This window comes from Myotis myotis, unplaced genomic scaffold (genome assembly GCF_014108235.1).
Source record: "Myotis myotis isolate mMyoMyo1 unplaced genomic scaffold, mMyoMyo1.p scaffold_m19_p_10, whole genome shotgun sequence".
NCBI lineage: Eukaryota > Metazoa > Chordata > Mammalia > Chiroptera > Vespertilionidae > Myotis > Myotis myotis.
The window spans coordinates 64,239,471-64,255,947 of NW_023416314.1; the positions used below are offsets into that span (position 1 = coordinate 64,239,471).

The 16,477-nt window shown below is 37.3% G+C and overlaps 1 protein-coding gene across 1 annotated transcript; it reads left to right on the forward strand.

The window, feature by feature from the left end:
- Positions 1-12,724: 12,724 nt before the first annotated feature.
- On the forward strand, positions 12,725-13,672 carry LOC118663707 (olfactory receptor 5B12). The gene has a single exon (XM_036323602.1). It carries the CDS (start codon positions 12,728-12,730, stop codon positions 13,670-13,672), a length of 945 nt encoding a protein of 314 aa, XP_036179495.1. The 5' UTR covers positions 12,725-12,727.
- The last annotated feature ends 2,805 nt before the right edge of the window (positions 13,673-16,477 follow it).

Here is a 16,477-nt window from a genome sequence, read left to right on the forward strand (position 1 = left end):
CTTCCTCAAGGGTGTTATGAGGGTCAAATAAGATAATGGGTGGGAAAGTATTTTATAACTGTTAATCTTTCTAGAGTGGTGAAGGCCTGGGGTGGGGGGTGGGGGCAGGCTGGAGGGAGTTAATGAGGAGAAAAGGGGGACATATATAATACTTTCAACAATAAAATTTAAAAAATAAAATTAAATAAAGAAAAAAGAAAGCCCATATGGCAACAAACAAATAAACAAACAAAAAATTGTTAATCTTTCTAAATAGTATCTCCACTGGTAATTATAAGCAGAGCTGAACGGAGAGCTCCTGAGCTCCTGACCAATAGGGAGCCATCTGAACCCAGGTTTATACACGGATGGAACATCATAGCAGCTTCTGTTGGCTGGAGCTTGTAAGAAGAACCACCAACTCCTCAGTCCATTACTTCTATGGGCCATTCGATCTTCTTTCATCGAACTGGATGAAGAGCCTGGACCTATGAGAACAAACAAGTTCTTACAGAGAAATGACACTTTTATAGAGGAATGTCTGTAGAATCCCATGGCTCAGCTATCCAGAATCTTACCTCCCATTCATAACATGGGATTTTTCACTTGTTGGTTTGATTTTTTTAAGATATGTGTGTTGGGGGTGGAGGTAGGGGATAAAATCATTGTAGCACATTTAACCAGCAAAAAGTTAATGTATACACTTTATGCATACATATATGTTAAGGCATTTGTGGTCATTGTCAAGGGAATAAAATAGAAATAATAATTAGAACTCTTCAGAGATGAGAAAGAATCTTGCGGGCAGGGAAAGCTCCCTGGTGGAAGTTGATCGAGGCTTTGAAGAGAGAATGTAGAAAGAGCCCAGAATTTCAAGAAAGGAGACTTAGCTACTAGTCAAAGTTGAGCCAGGCTTTGAAGAGAGAATGTAGAAAGAGCCAGTAATGGAATAGCTAAATCATAGGTTAGATATATTTTCAACTTTACTATATAATGTGACACTATTTTCCAAAGTGGTTGTACCAATTTATACTCCCATCAACAGTGTGTGAGAGTTCCCACTGCCAACACTTGGTATTACTAGGTTTTTAAATTATGCCAATTTGGAGAGACCTTGGTGTTAATATTGTCTTAACTTGCATTTCCTTGACTACTGATGAAATTAAACCCGTCTTTGTGGGGTGTTTCCCAAGTCTTTCAGCCGTCTTTCTATTGTTGTGTAAAAATAAAGAAAACCACAATTGATACAAACAGAATGTGGGAGTGGGCATGTACAGAGGCCTCTGCTCTGTTCTTGACTGGGATGGTGGATAAACTGTACATTGGCGTTTGCTTTGTAATTATTAATAAATTCAAGCTAGATGTTTTATGCATATACATATGTACATATATATCACAATTGAAATGTTTAAAAAAGATACATTCAACAGAGCTCCTATATTGAAGAAATTTATAGTATAAACTAGAGATAGCACCTACATATAAATAACTTTAATTCCATGTAGAAAGTGATAAAAACCAACCTGAGATACATATAAAATGCTACGATAGAATAGAGAAAGAATAGATCCCAGGATGGGGAATTAAAGAAGGTAACATTTGTTCTGGACAAAGAAAATAGGTTTAGTGAAATAGGAAGGAAGCTATACAGATGTACTAGGCAAACAGTGTTCTGTTCATCTGGAGTATAATATGCATGAAAAGAAATAATGTAAAATCGCCGAAACCGGTTTGGCTCAGTGGATAGAGCGTTGGCCTGCGGACTGAAAGGTCCCGGGTTCGATTCTGGTCAAGGGCATGTACCTGGGTTGCAGGCACATCCCCAGTGTGAGATGTGCAGGAGGCAGCTGATCGATGTTTCTCTCTCATCGATGTTTCTAACTCTCTATCTCTCTCCCTTCCTCTCTGTAAAAAATCAATAAAAAATATATTTTAAAAAAAAGAAATAATGTAAAATAAGTTTGGAATGCTATAAATTGGTACTCAACTGGTAGAGGATTAAGATTTTTCAAATTTAAACTTCAAATTCAAACTCCACTGAGAAAATCTGGGCATCATGCATATGACAGAGCTAAGAATGGAATCCCATCTGCTGTAAAAGAACATTTGGAACAATTTTGCTTACATGCCTATGTTAAGGTAAAGCATTTGTTGCTTCAGCCAAATTATTCAGCATTTTATGTGTGAGCACATATCTTCCTAAAAAGTTATTTGAGCAGCAGTTGTAGCAGATATTGTATCCAGAATCCATTTTCCTTCTTCAAAACATTGACTTCTTTGGAGAATGATCTCCTAATCATTGTGTAGATGGAAGAATAACTCCACATTCCCACCCAAGTTTATGGAAACTTGGGCAAGGAGAGCCTTTTCTTTCCTGTACCCTCTCTAGAGAAGTGCATAGAGGTATGTAGAGGGGCAGGCATGAGCCAAAAGCTATGCCAATAACAAGTTCTCACTTCCCCAGATTTGAATCTGAAGCAAGTGATGCAAGGACAACATGAGGACTTGGAACTCATTTGTCTCAGAGATTGGATTCTGGTTGGACCATCCTGATGGTTTCTTTGCGGCTGACTTCTGCTCCTTCACCCTCTGTAATGCCCTGGGTTCTTACCTTTTGCCTAGTTTCGCTTTGATTCTGTCAACCTCTTGATATCCTTTCAATTACCTCCTGGTTTTTTTTTCTTTACATTAGCCTGAGTTGGTCTCTGTAATAAAATATAACTGATTTATCTACTACATGAGAGTTACTCCTTCAAGAACTGTGTAGTGAACAAGTGATAAGTCCCTGTCCTCCAAAAAATTAAAAAATAGAGCGACATGTAAAATGCTAAAACAATAGGATTAAAAAACTCTCAACAACTCAAGAGGTGTCTATAAGCATTTCAACTAGCAAATTTGTATGAAAATTAATAACGCAGAGGAAGCATTGCCACAACACTTATCTTACCAGCAAAAAGGGAAGTCATTACCAATTCGTCCATTTTGTAATCATTTTTTCTTGCTAACAATGCTGATAAAGACCTGGAATTATTGGTACATAGAAAGAGAGAGATCTTAGGGCTATGTTTGTTCCCCCGTTGCTAGGTACAGACAAGGAAGTTGAGGCCTGGGGAGGGGAAGTGGCCTCTGAGGGTCTTTTATCCAGGAAGTGGCCCAACAGATCCTGTGCTGTATTCCACCACTGCAGACCATACTGCACACCCCACAGCTGCCCTGGCTGGTGGCCACAACCCATTTTGTGCTTGCTTCTCCCTGCATATTTCTGATAGAGTCACCCTTTGTTTTTATAAACACATTACTCATTCTCTCCTCAAATAATGATCACTTTATACCTGAATGACATGTTGGCCTGTTCACAGCTGGAGAGCCAATATATTGCCTTTCAAGTTAATTGCAGCAATCTCTTTTCTTTGTTTCCTGTTAGTTAATCTTAACACTTTCCTTCTTTAATTCCAATTTTGCATGTCAATAATAGTGTCCGCCCCCCTCCTCCCCCCCCCCCCCCCCCCCCCCAGTGGATGCCTTGAGCTGCCTGGACCTCCAGGAATTGCCTTCAGCTGAAGGGTACCACCTCACCCAAGGTAACTATCACTTCCTGGAACATACTGGTAGCAGGTGCTCAATGATTCTCACTGAGTGGATGAATGATTGAACATTCAACAAATGGGAATTATAATATTATTAAGTACCGTTATCATGCCAGATATGTTTGCTATATCATAATGCACATTACTTCTTTTAAATTCCTGATAAAACTGTGAGGGGTGAGTTAAATTTTCTATTTTACAGATGGTGAAACTGTGGCTCAGACATACAGGTGCTAAGTGGTAGAACCAGGACTTTATTCTATTTTCTGGCTCTCCCATGCCTTCTACTGTATCTTGATTGCTCTCCTCCATCTCCTGTTTCTCAGGTGAGGAAATTGAGGCACAAAAGCCTTACCTAGCTCTTTCCGAGTCATATTGCTAGAGAGTGGCAGCACAGAGGCCAAACCCAGGTTTTCTATCTCCCACTTCACAACACCAGCTAGTTCTTTTACTCAGCATCTCTAGGACTCCAGCTGCCTTTCCCAAACATGGTTGGTGGAGTGGCATTCACACATAGATAAAAAACCACACAACTCTTCACCAACTATGAAACTAAAATGTAGGCCACCTGTCCATGTGATTGCATTTCATAACTCAGCTGAAAGTAGCTCTCAGCTTGCTTGGCCTGTTTTAACATATTAAAAGCTCATATTCAAAGTCACTCCCCTCTTGGATGAATGTTAAGATTATGGCTTTCCAGGTTTTTTTCTCTCTCTGGCCTCTCTCACTCAGCATGAAGTGGATTATGCTTGCCCACATTATTTTCCGCATGAATTGCTGAGTGCTTATTTTCAAAGATGAATTTCATGATCCTATTCTCTTTGCTGTCCCTCCAGAATTCATTTTGGAAGGCACAAAACAAGTGGTTAAGGGCATAGGCTCTAGAGCTAGAGGGGGGTTAAGGCTGTGTTTTCTTGGGGAAAGCATGGAATCTTTGTCTTAATTTCCTCATCATTGAAATGGAGACAAAAAATACCTATTTCCTGGCATTGTTATGAGGATTAAAACAAAATAATTCACCACCAGTGTTTAAATCAGTTCCCAACACAGAGAAAGTGCACATATAAGATAACTAAAAATGCCCTAGCCAGTTGGGCTCAGTGGATAGAGTGTTGGCCTACAAACTGAAGGGTCCAGGGTTCAATTCTGGTCAAGGACATGCACCTCTGTTGCAGGCTCCATCCACAGCTCTGCGGGAGGCAACCAATCGGTATGTCTCTCTCATAACAATGTATCTCTCTCTGTTTCTCCCCCTCCCTTCCACTTTCCCTTTAAAAAATCAATGGAAAAATATCCTCCAGTGAGGATTAACAACAACAAATAACTAAAACCAAAAATCAACAAAAAAAGAATCACTACCACCTAGCATGAACACTTTGCCCCAATTTGCCTGGGACTTTCTGGATTTAGCAGCAAAAGCCCCAAGTACCAGGAAATCTCTCAGTCCTGGGTAAATGGGAATGGTTGGTTACTCTATTCTTCACCAGTGAAACAAAAGGTTCTGTTATTCATTTATTCACAAAGTATTTACTAATAACTGATGCATTTCGGACACTTTGAAGGTATTTGGAAGGTAAGCATGACAAAGTGAGTTCTCATAGACTGCTCAAGCTAAGAGACAGAATCATGAAATTGAGAAAATTATAAATGATCCCCTGAAAGTTGGCATGAACTGTGTAACTCTGAAAGGCATTGCTCCTGGGTGGGGAGGAGGGGCGGGGGGGGGGAGTACATTTGGTAGGAATTTCATGGATTACAAACTTCTGTCTACTAGGAAATTCTTTTCCCCAAACACTAATGCTGTGGGGAGTTAATAGGTTTATATAGGAAAAAGCGTTTCCTTGAGCAATTTACAGTTAAACAGCTTTCTTTACTGCAATACTTCTCAGCATCTTTAATCGGCTAATGGGCATTTGACTCTAGGATGTTTTAAACATTGTTTCCAAACTTTGAAAAGTTTTTGATATCACAGAATTATTTTTAGGACTTATAAAATGATGCCAGTGTCCCACAGAGCTTTGACAAAAAGAGAATCTAGGTGGTACCTGGCATTAAATACAAAAACTCAACTAGGGAGGAAGGCACCAAATCCCAGATTGTCATAAATAGAGCAGCCAGGCTTCAGCCATAATCACCCAAGCTGTGGTTCTTAACCTTTCTCTGTTGTTGTTGTTCAGGGACTTCCTTTCAAAATTTGATGAGCACATAAGTGCACAGAGGATAAAAGACACCAATCCAGAGGCTTGAGCTTTGCAGAGCATACTGGAGAGATGCTATATCTTCTTAGGAATTAAAAAATCTTGTTCTCTAAGAGAATTTTGAGCCTTCATATCAGCAGGGATGCTGGGGAAAAAAACCTGCAAAGACTGAAATAAATTCTGAACTGGAAAGAAATATTTGACTGTAGACTAGCACAAAGTATGACTGCACAAAGGCAGTACTCAGTAGACAAAATACTAGTCATCACTTTGACCTATTGAGTGCTTGCTATTATATAATTATTTTATTTAATCAGGGGGTAGTTTATTATGTAGCTTAGGCTGTGGCTGCTGCCATCAGACTTCCCAGTTTTAAATATTGTTTTATCATTTTTCAGGTGATGCAACACTGGGGAAATTACCAAAATCTCTTAGTATTAGATTTCCCATCTATAAAGTGGCAATCATAATAGTAATGTTTTGGATAAGTCTTGTAGAGGTTACCTGACATAATTCTTACAACCTAATGCCTAGCTCATATTAAAACTTAGTAAATATTAGCTATTACTAATATTATTGTTTGGTGATTATTACCATTATTTTCATTTCTCAGAAGTAACTGAGGACAAGTGGTCTGTAGAAGATTAATCCTACCAATCACACTCATCTCAGAGAATTAGTTAATATAATCTGATGCAGCGAGTCCAATTGTTTATACAACCTTTCTACATGGAAGGCCAAAAGGAATCTTAAACTCCGCATGACTAACCAGCAGTGGTCTCTCTTGTTCTTTCCCAAACATCTATTTCTTCTACACCATGGCTTACATCACTACACCAGAAGTCATCAATGTTCCTTCTTTCTCTAATGCTCCATATTTGATATATGAGAAAATCCAGAAATATATCCAGAATTGGATAGTTTCTCATTACTTCTCTCACTACCACCCTAAAACATGACTCAGGAAATAAATAAATTCTTACTTGGAATAGCTGGACTGGCCACTACCTAGAAGAGGAATATTGTGTGAAAAATTGGGGGAATGTATAGAATAAAGAGTGGAAGGAATTTGGGTCAGAAGCAAATGAAAATAGTGAGTATATAGGATGTTAAATTTCATATTTATCTGCAATCTACTACTGCTGTGGCTTGTTTTGTGCATTAACAAAGAGAATTGCTGCAAATAGTGCAAATGAACCCATGATCTCCCTCAACAAGCAGAGCTGGATCCCCATAGACACATTAATCACTTGTTCCCCAGTTAAGTGAGATAAAGAGTTTTGTAACTCTCTTAAGGTATTGTCCCCTGAGAGTTCCATGACTATATAACTTCCTTCTGGTTCTCATTTTTTAATCTTTCAAGACCCACTTAACTCCATTTGGCAGCCTAAGAACCAGAGTTCCTTTAGCCATTCATTTATTCATCTAATTTTTAAATAGTGGTCTAGTAGCCATAATGACCTTCCCCCATAATGACCTTGTGATAGTTCTAAGAACAAGAAGCAATGTCCAAGGAAAACAACCACAAATAATAGTGAAAATGATTGTGATTATGATGGACATCCTTGACCAAGTGTAAGAAATTTTAGGGAAGTCCTTACTTTCTTATATAGCAGCAATATTCAGAGAGGGTGTTATTGAGCTGCCTTTTTATTATCTCCATTTTATACATGAACGTATCAAGACTCAAACATGTGAAGTGATTTACCTAAGAAAAATGAGCAGCAGATTCAGGGCTAGACCTCTTGTTAGCTGATTCCAAAGCCAATAGAGTTTTTTTCCTTCAGTTTCTCCTTGCCTCCAGAGAACTTTAAAAACTTTGGCCAAACACGAATGAAGAAGATCCAGAAAGACTGTTACTTTTACCACAGACTGAATTTCTAATTTGAGATCCACTCATATATGAAGATGCTGAACTTGTATGATGTATTTTTCATGGAATAAGGTAAACCTATAAATCTACTAGATCAAGTCTGCTGTCTGCATAAATTTGCATGGATAAAGGTAATCAAGAAAATGCATCCAAAAGTAATTTCTCCTTTGATTTATTTAAAGATTGTGCTTGAATGTTTTGAATATTTCTTTTTTAAAAAATATATTTTTATTGATTTCAGAGAGGAAAGGAGAGGGAGAAAGAGATGAAAACATCAATGATACAGCAGCCTCCCTGCACACTCCACAATGGGGATCCAGCCCACAATCCAGGCATATGCCTTGACTGGGAATCAAACTGTGACCTTCTGGTTCATAAATCAATGCTCAGCCACTGAGCCATTCCTGGCTGGGCCAAACTTTACTACTTTTCTTGTTGACACTATTACAGATGCCCCCATTTCCCCCACCTTTGCCCACCTCTCCCCAGCCCCCGCCCCCTTCCCTCTGGCCACCATATAGTCTAAACATTGTAGATATCCTATTAGAACATGTATATTTATCATGTGACATAGAGGAAAAGCACATAAGGATTTAAGTCTCTGCTAAGTGTAAGCTTATTTAAACAGTTCAATCTCAGTTTTCTCTTTCAGGGAGTGTGGAGATATTAGTTATTTTGACTAATCTCAGAATTGCTGAGAAAATCAATATAAAATTTTCTTGTAATCTTGGAGCTAGTATATTTAAAAAGAGAGAAAAGAAATGGAGAATAATAATGAGAGAAAAATCAGGCTTAGGAATCAGTTATAAAATGCACTAAAATGAAGATCAGTGAAATTACATAAGACTTAACTAATTATGGAAATAGATCTGATCTCAAATTCTATTTTGCCATTAAAGAGTTATCTGGGGTTGGGCACTCAATTTATTAACTATTACCTGGGCTAACTAATGGATTACAGTGTAAATGAGATAAACTATCACACAGTCTAAGCAAATGAGAAAACAATGCTCTCTCTTGGGAATGGAAAATTGAACTAGCTCATAATATTCATCAGTTTATATAACTGTCTCAGTCCACTAATTATCCTGAGGTCAGGGAATGTATCTTGCTTGTGCACCTCAGCAGGCCTGGAAACCAGCACACAGCTTGGTGCACCATAGGGACTTGGTCTTCAAGGAGTGAATGAAGGCACGGACAGCATCCAGCACTTTATGTGGCTCATCAGTTGGTGTTATTAAAGAGTTATGTTCTTTTTTAACTATTTGAGGATTTTTGAGGTTTGAAGTGGGTTGTAAACATTTGTGGATCCAGTTCTTGTTATTCAACTAAGATCCAGAAAGGTAGTTATTTGCACAAAATCACGCAACCATTTGATTCCCACTTTGGGCTTTTTAATTATTCACATTGACTTCCAATGATAGATTACTTAATTAGTTAATCAACTAGTCAACTAAATGAGTTACTTTATTGTGCCCAGTTTAAGCTAAATGTAAAAAGTTTAAGGCAATGTTTCTTCTTGATAAAGAGCTAAGATTTAGATTCAAAGTAACTTGGCTTCAAATTCCAGCTCTGCAACTTTCTTCAGTCTTAAGCCAGTAACTAAATGTCGGTGATCTTCGGTTTCCATGCCAGTGAATTGGGGATAATATCTCACGTGTGTGAGGATTAATTGAAGTAAAGTAGCACAGTGTCTAGTTTGTTGATGGGAGCATAGAAAATGCTCAATATCTATTTCAGCTTAAGTCATTATGAATCATGACTTCCACTCACACAAAAGAATAACAAAATTAAAATTTTTTTAGAGTAACAAAGTGATAAATTCCACTGATTATAATGACATAATTGTATTTAAAGAGAAAGGATTGAGGGGAACTTCAAGAAAGTTTTGGAACTTGTGTTATTCTTTGAAGAACAATGAGATTTACATTGGGGGCAGAGAGCATTTTGCCAGGAAGATTGCATTTTTTAGTTTTTACTGAGCACCAACTAGACAGTGGTCCATTCCATAAGAAGTTTCCATCTGTGGAGCAAAGAATGATAAGAGATCAATAAATGGCTCAAAGAACCATTACAATTCTTAATTTCTTTTCAAGACAAAATTAACTTTCTTTTTTGATGTGGGATTAAAATCTAAATCTAACATTTCACATGTAGAGAAGAAAGTTGATAAAAAGTTTTGAAACGATTCTTAGCACATTGTTATTTCCCCCGGAATTTGAGAAATCTGTATCTGTGCTATTGATTTAAGTTGGTGTTTTGTTTTGTTTTATTTTGGGTGGTTTTTTTTAAGGAACCAAGAGAATATTCTAGTTACTCTGCTCTGTGTAACTAGCCCTCATACCTCTAATAGCAGGAGTGAGCTTTGCCCGGAATTCTCCATGCTTCTGTCATGACCTTTGTCTATTTAATCACCTTTCCAACCCTTACCCTTACCTTGAGAACCATAGGCCTAATCTCATTATTATAGTTAATACTATATCACTAGCATGAAGCTGAGGATTGTTATGCAAGCCCTGAAGTCCAACAAAATAATGCTTACACATCTCTGTATATCCCTTTTACTGACCTTGGCTTCCACTCCTGCTAAACTCCTGAAATCACCTTGCTGTGACCTTTGGAATTTATAGTCAGTCATCAACATAATCCAACATGTTCTTAATGTTTTTCCTGAAAGTTCCTTTTACCTGCTTGGTCAAACTGAAGTCTGTGTCCTGGGAGAGAGCTTCCCTTGTAGCCACCTCAAGTACAGGCAAATTTCTCTCCTACATAACCCTTACCACCAATCTCCTCATCTTTTTGACCCAGTAACATTAGAATACTTCGATTTTTGTCTGTATAAACTCTTGCCTCGGTAGTACTGTTTAATCTTGTGGATTTAATATTACATATATGTGCATTGAACCATTAGAAGTTACCAACATAGTTCAAATTAATTAATCTGTTGTAGCCAGTTCTCATCTCTAAACTTCAGATTGCACATCCAATTGTTTATGCAACACTTCCACATGAATATCCAAAAGGGAACTCAAACTTGATGAAATTATCTCTTTCTCCCCTTTTCCCAAACATCTGCTTCCTTTACAGTATTCTGTGTATCGCTATACAAAAATTGGAGTCAGCATTGACCCCACTCTATCTCTCATGCCCCTTTTCCAATATATCAGGAAATTTAGTTACCTCTCCTTTTGAAATACATCCCAAAGTGGACAATTTTCATTATCTCTCACACTATCATCTTGGTCCCAGAAATCATCATCTTTTACCTAGAATGACAATGACCTAATTTTCTAGCACCTTTCATTCTTATCCTGCTAAACTTAATTATCAACAGATCTAATAGAGTGATCCTTTTAAATAGGAAGTCCATTTTGTCACCTATGGTCCAAATTCTATAATGCTTTCCAATATTACTCAGAATAAAAGTCCAATAACTTAAAAAGTAATTTATTAAGTCCTTACCTCTCTGACCTAATCTCCTCTCCCCACTGCAGCCATAATGCTTTTCTTGCTGTCCCTTGAACGATCATGGCATGTTCACACCCCAGCACCTTGTATTTCCTATTCCTTCTGCCTTAAATATTCTTCCCCGACACTCAAGCCCTGATCCCCTGCTTCCTTTAGGTATTTGCACAAAAATTTCCTTTTATGGACGGGTCTCTCCTAGACCACCATGCTTAAAATTATATACCCACCTATCTCTAAATTTACCCATCTCCCACTCAGCTTTTGAAAACATGTCTGAATATGCTATATATTTTTCTATTGATTTTATTCTATATCTGCCTCCATTTTCAAAATAGAAATTACTGTTTTTCTTTTTATTTCCAGTGTATATGGCAGTATCTTGCTTATAGTAGCCACTCAACTAGGTTTTTTTTTTTTTAATGAAATGCATCATTGGATCAAATATGTTAGTACTGCAGTATAATTAATCTCTTAACTGTTTTTAATCTCTAAATTACTTAGCGAAAATTTTTAACTAGATAAAATTATCAGACTTCATTTTGAAATGATTCTTGATCTAAAGAAATAAATAGAGATTCCATGATAGGCTTTTATATAGGCTTCAACAATTTCCTTACATAGTTCATAACATCAGCGATAATGCCTAAAAATTGTTATTGCTTTTATCTGTGATGGCAAATAGCATGAGTGATGTTATCAAACCTTTGGTTTTGCCCTTATCTGGAAGTTCCATCTTTTTTACCCACTTCTCTTATACCAAGTAGATCAAGCCCTCTAAGGCATAATATTTAACAACTTACATAGTTCCAGTTTTCATGATCAACCCAATTTGATAGGGAAAATGTTGCACATTGCCCAAGTTCATTGATTATGTACATAGTGGAGGTGGGATTTTCATATGTTAGCATGGCTTTAACATGGTCCCAGATCAGAGACATCTGAATGCAGAAGCTTAAAATAGTACTAGTGTGATGAAAATTAAAAACTATTATTTGCTAGATGTTTTTATTCCTTGTACATGAAATTCTATTGTTTTCTTATTATTTGGTAAATTACACATTCTGTATACTGCACTATATTGAGAGCATTTTAGGCTAAGGACATGTTTTCTTTAATTCTTTCCCTATTCATATATCACTGTTCTTGATACAATGGAAAAGACAAAAAAAATGCCCGTTGAAGTAAAATTAATTCAATTTCACATTAATTTTATGAAGTTATTCTAATTTAAGATAAAGAATGATTTGTGGTTGATCTGTAAACTTTGAATTGGGAGTCTGTGCTCCTTCCATGAGCAACTATAATCACATAACATTGCAGACGTCCTTTCTTTTCTTCTCTTTATCTTAATTCAGTCTTTTATGAAGTTAGGAGATTAGGATATATTACCTCTAAATCCTTCTACCTGAATTTTCTATGATCTCTCAATAATTTACAACTGCATTTTATTGTCATAGGCATGCTTTAGATCTACAGACTCTTGGGAACATGCTGTTGCAATAGTGAAATGAGCCACAGAGTAGACATGCTGGTTGATTTCAGCAGAGTCTTATCTCCATTAGTCATTCTGATTCTGTTTTCTCATTGCTACAGGGCAGCCACATAAATCTCAATTAATCCTCATGGAAAACAGTACCGAGGTGACTGAGTTCATCCTTGCGGGGCTAACAGATGACCCGAAACTGCAGATCCCACTCTTCATAATCTTCTCTCTCATCTACCTCATCACTCTGCTTGGGAACCTGGGGATGATCAACCTGATCCTGTTGGACGCTCGTCTCCACACACCCATGTACTTTTTCCTCAGTAACCTCTCCCTGGTGGACTTTGGTTATTCCTCAGCTGTCACTCCCAAAATGATGGCAGGATTCCTCACAGGAGAAAAAATAATCAACTACAATGCTTGTGTCACCCAGTTCTTTTTCTTTGCAGCTTTCATCACCGTAGAAAATTTTCTCTTGGCCTCCATGGCCTATGACCGGTATGCAGCAGTGTGCAAACCCCTGCATTACACCACCACCATGACGACAGGTGTGTGTGCACGCCTGGTCATAGGCTCCTACATCTGTGGTTTCCTGAATGCCTCCATCCACACTGGGGACATGTTCAGGCTCTCCTTCTGTAAGTCCAATGTGATTGATCATTTTTTCTGCGATGCTCCTCCTCTCTTGGCTCTCTCATGTTCAGACAACCACATCACTGAGATGGTTATTTTTTTGGTGGTTGGTTTCAATGTCCTCTTTTCTGTCATGATCATCTTGTTCTCTTACCTATTTATATTTATCACCATCCTGAGAATGCACTCATCTGAGGGCCGCCAAAAGGCCTTTTCCACCTGTGCTTCCCATCTCACTGCAGTGTCCATCTTTTATGGGACAGGCATCTTCATGTATTTACAGCCCAGCTCCAGTCATTCCATGGACACAGATAAAATTGCATCTGTGTTCTATACCACGGTCATCCCCATGCTGAACCCTCTGGTCTACAGCCTGAGGAACAAAGAGGTCAAGAGTGCCTTTAAAAAGGCTATAGGAAAGGCAAAGTCCTCTATAGGATTCATAGTTTAATTATATAGAATCAACAGTAAGACAGTTTCAGATCTATCTGGATAAAATATTTACCTTTCTGGCCACAAAATTCCTAATTTCTTGTAGTAATTTCTCCAACAATTACATCTCAAAAGCAAATGTTTTTTAAAAATTTATTAACTTGATTGGGGTGACATTGGTCAACATGATCATATAGGTTTCCAGTGTGGGTTTCTATGTTACAAGATGTGTATCCATGTATCCACCACCCAAAGTCAAATCTTCTCCTGCTACCTTATATTAGGACCCCCTTTTCCTCCTATCCCCTTCCCTCTGGCAACCACCACATTGCTGTTTGTGTTCATGAGTGTCAGTTTTATATCCTACATATGAATGAAATCATATCGTTCTTAGCTTTTTCTGACAGACTCATTTCATTTAGCGTAATGCAAAAGTCTCAAAAATATGACACCTAGGAATAATAGGTAAGAAGACTAATCCATGAATATATAATTCTTATTTTAAAAATATTTAAATAAATATGTTCACTCCCACTCCCACATGAACATGTACAGTAATGTGTATGTATCAGTATATGCACACACAAGCATCATTTATGAGAAATTCATGAAGCCCACATACCTATGAAGGAGAAATTAGTTAAGATGTGCGTGAGATAGGTTCATTGTTATAGTAGAATTGAAAACAATTATTTTTCTGTCTGAGAACACATTCTTATTTTAATTGTTGACATTATTACATATGTCCCCTTCTCTCCAACCTTTGCCCATCTCTACCCAGCCCCTGTCCCCTCTTCCCTCTGGCCATCACATACTGTTTTATGTGTCTATGGGTTATGCCTGTAGGTTCTGTGACTAATCCTTCATCCAGTCCTCCCATCCCATATTAATATAAATACCAAGCTTAGTAAAAATATATGTTATATATCCTGTGTTTGCTTTTTAAATTATATTTCACTTTACCTTTTACATATAAAAAGCAATAGATTTTATATTTTTATTAATCGTATAAAATACTTCCTTGAGTGTATATTTATTTTTTTGTAATGAAAATGCATGTATTTACACAGGCATTTCTTTACTTAGCCAAATTTCCATATTAATAAGTCATATCTTCATGCCACCTGACTTAAAATTATACTACAGAACTATGATAACCAAAACAGCATGGTATTGGCAGAGAAACAGACACACTGATGAATGGAACAGAATAGAGAGGCCAGCTATAAAACCACATGGAAATGGACAGATAATTTTTAAAAAAGGAGCCAGGAACACACAATGGAGTAAAGATAGTCTCTTCAACAAATGATGCTGGGGAAACTGGAAAGCCATATGCAAATAAATGAGACTGGATTATAGTTTGTTTCCATGTACAAAAAATTAATTCACAATAGATCAAAGACCTAAATATAAGAACTGAAACAATAAGATTAAAGAAAATATAGGTACCAAACTATGGACCTTGGTCATAGAGAACTTTTTGTGAACTTCACCTCACAGGCAAGGGAAGTAAAGGCAAAAATAAATGAATGGGACTATATCTAACTAGAAAGCTTCTGCACAGCAAAAGAAACTGACACTAAAACAAAGAGGCAGCCAACCAGATAGGAGATGATATTTGCAAACAGTAGCTCCAACAAAGGTTTAATTTCCAAAATATATAAAGAACTCATAAAACTCAACACCAAACAATCAAACAACCCAATCAAAAAGTGGGGAGAGGGCCTGAAAATACACCTCTCCCAAGAAGACATACAAACAGCCAATAGATATATGAAAAAATGTTCAACCTTATTGGCAATTAGGGAAATGCAAATAAAAATTATGAGACACCACTTCAAAACTCTTAGAGTGGCTATTATCAACAAGACAAGAAATAGCAAGTGTTGGAGAAGTTGTGGAAAAAGGAAACCCTCATTCACTGCTGGTGTGAATATAGACTGGTACAACCATGATGGAAAGCAGTCTGGTGATTCCTCAAAAAATTGAGAATAGAGCTACCATATAACCTAGCAATCCCTCTTCTGGGTATATACCCAAACACCTCAAAATCATGTATTCACAAAGATATGCACCCCTATGTACATGGCAGCATTATTTATGGTGGCCAAGACATGGAAACAACCGAAATGTCTTGCAATTAGAGGATTGGTTAAAGAAGATGTGGTACATATACACAGTGAAATACTACTCAGCTATAAGAAAGGCTGAAATAGTGTCATTTGCAACAACATGGATGGACCTTGAGAACATTATATTAAGTAAAATAAGTCAGTCAGAAAAAGCTAAGAACATATGATTTCACTCATATGTGGGATATAAAACTGAAACTCATGAACACAAACAGCAGTGTGGTGGTAGCCAGAGGAAAGGGGATGGAGGGAAAATGGGGTCCTACTGTAAGGTGACAGAAGATTTGACTTTGGGTGGTGGACACATGGTGCAATATACAGATCTTGTAACATAGAAACCCACACCTGAAATCTATATGTTTATGTTGATTAATGTCACCCCAATAAATCTAATAATAATAAAAAATAGGTCATCTCTTAAAATAACGTTTATATGATAATTTTATTTTTTAATATATTTTTATTGTTGATAGTATTACAGATATCTCCCATTTTCTCCCCTTTACCCCTCTCCTTCCAGCCCCTGTCCACCTCCCCAGGTCTTCACTACCGTATTGCCTATGTCCATGGGTTATGCATATAAGTATATAAGTTCTTCGGTTTATCTTTTCTTATCACTCTAACCCCACAATGAGGTATATGACAATTTTAATAGAGGAAACATATCACAAAATAGGGGGGAAAGGGAT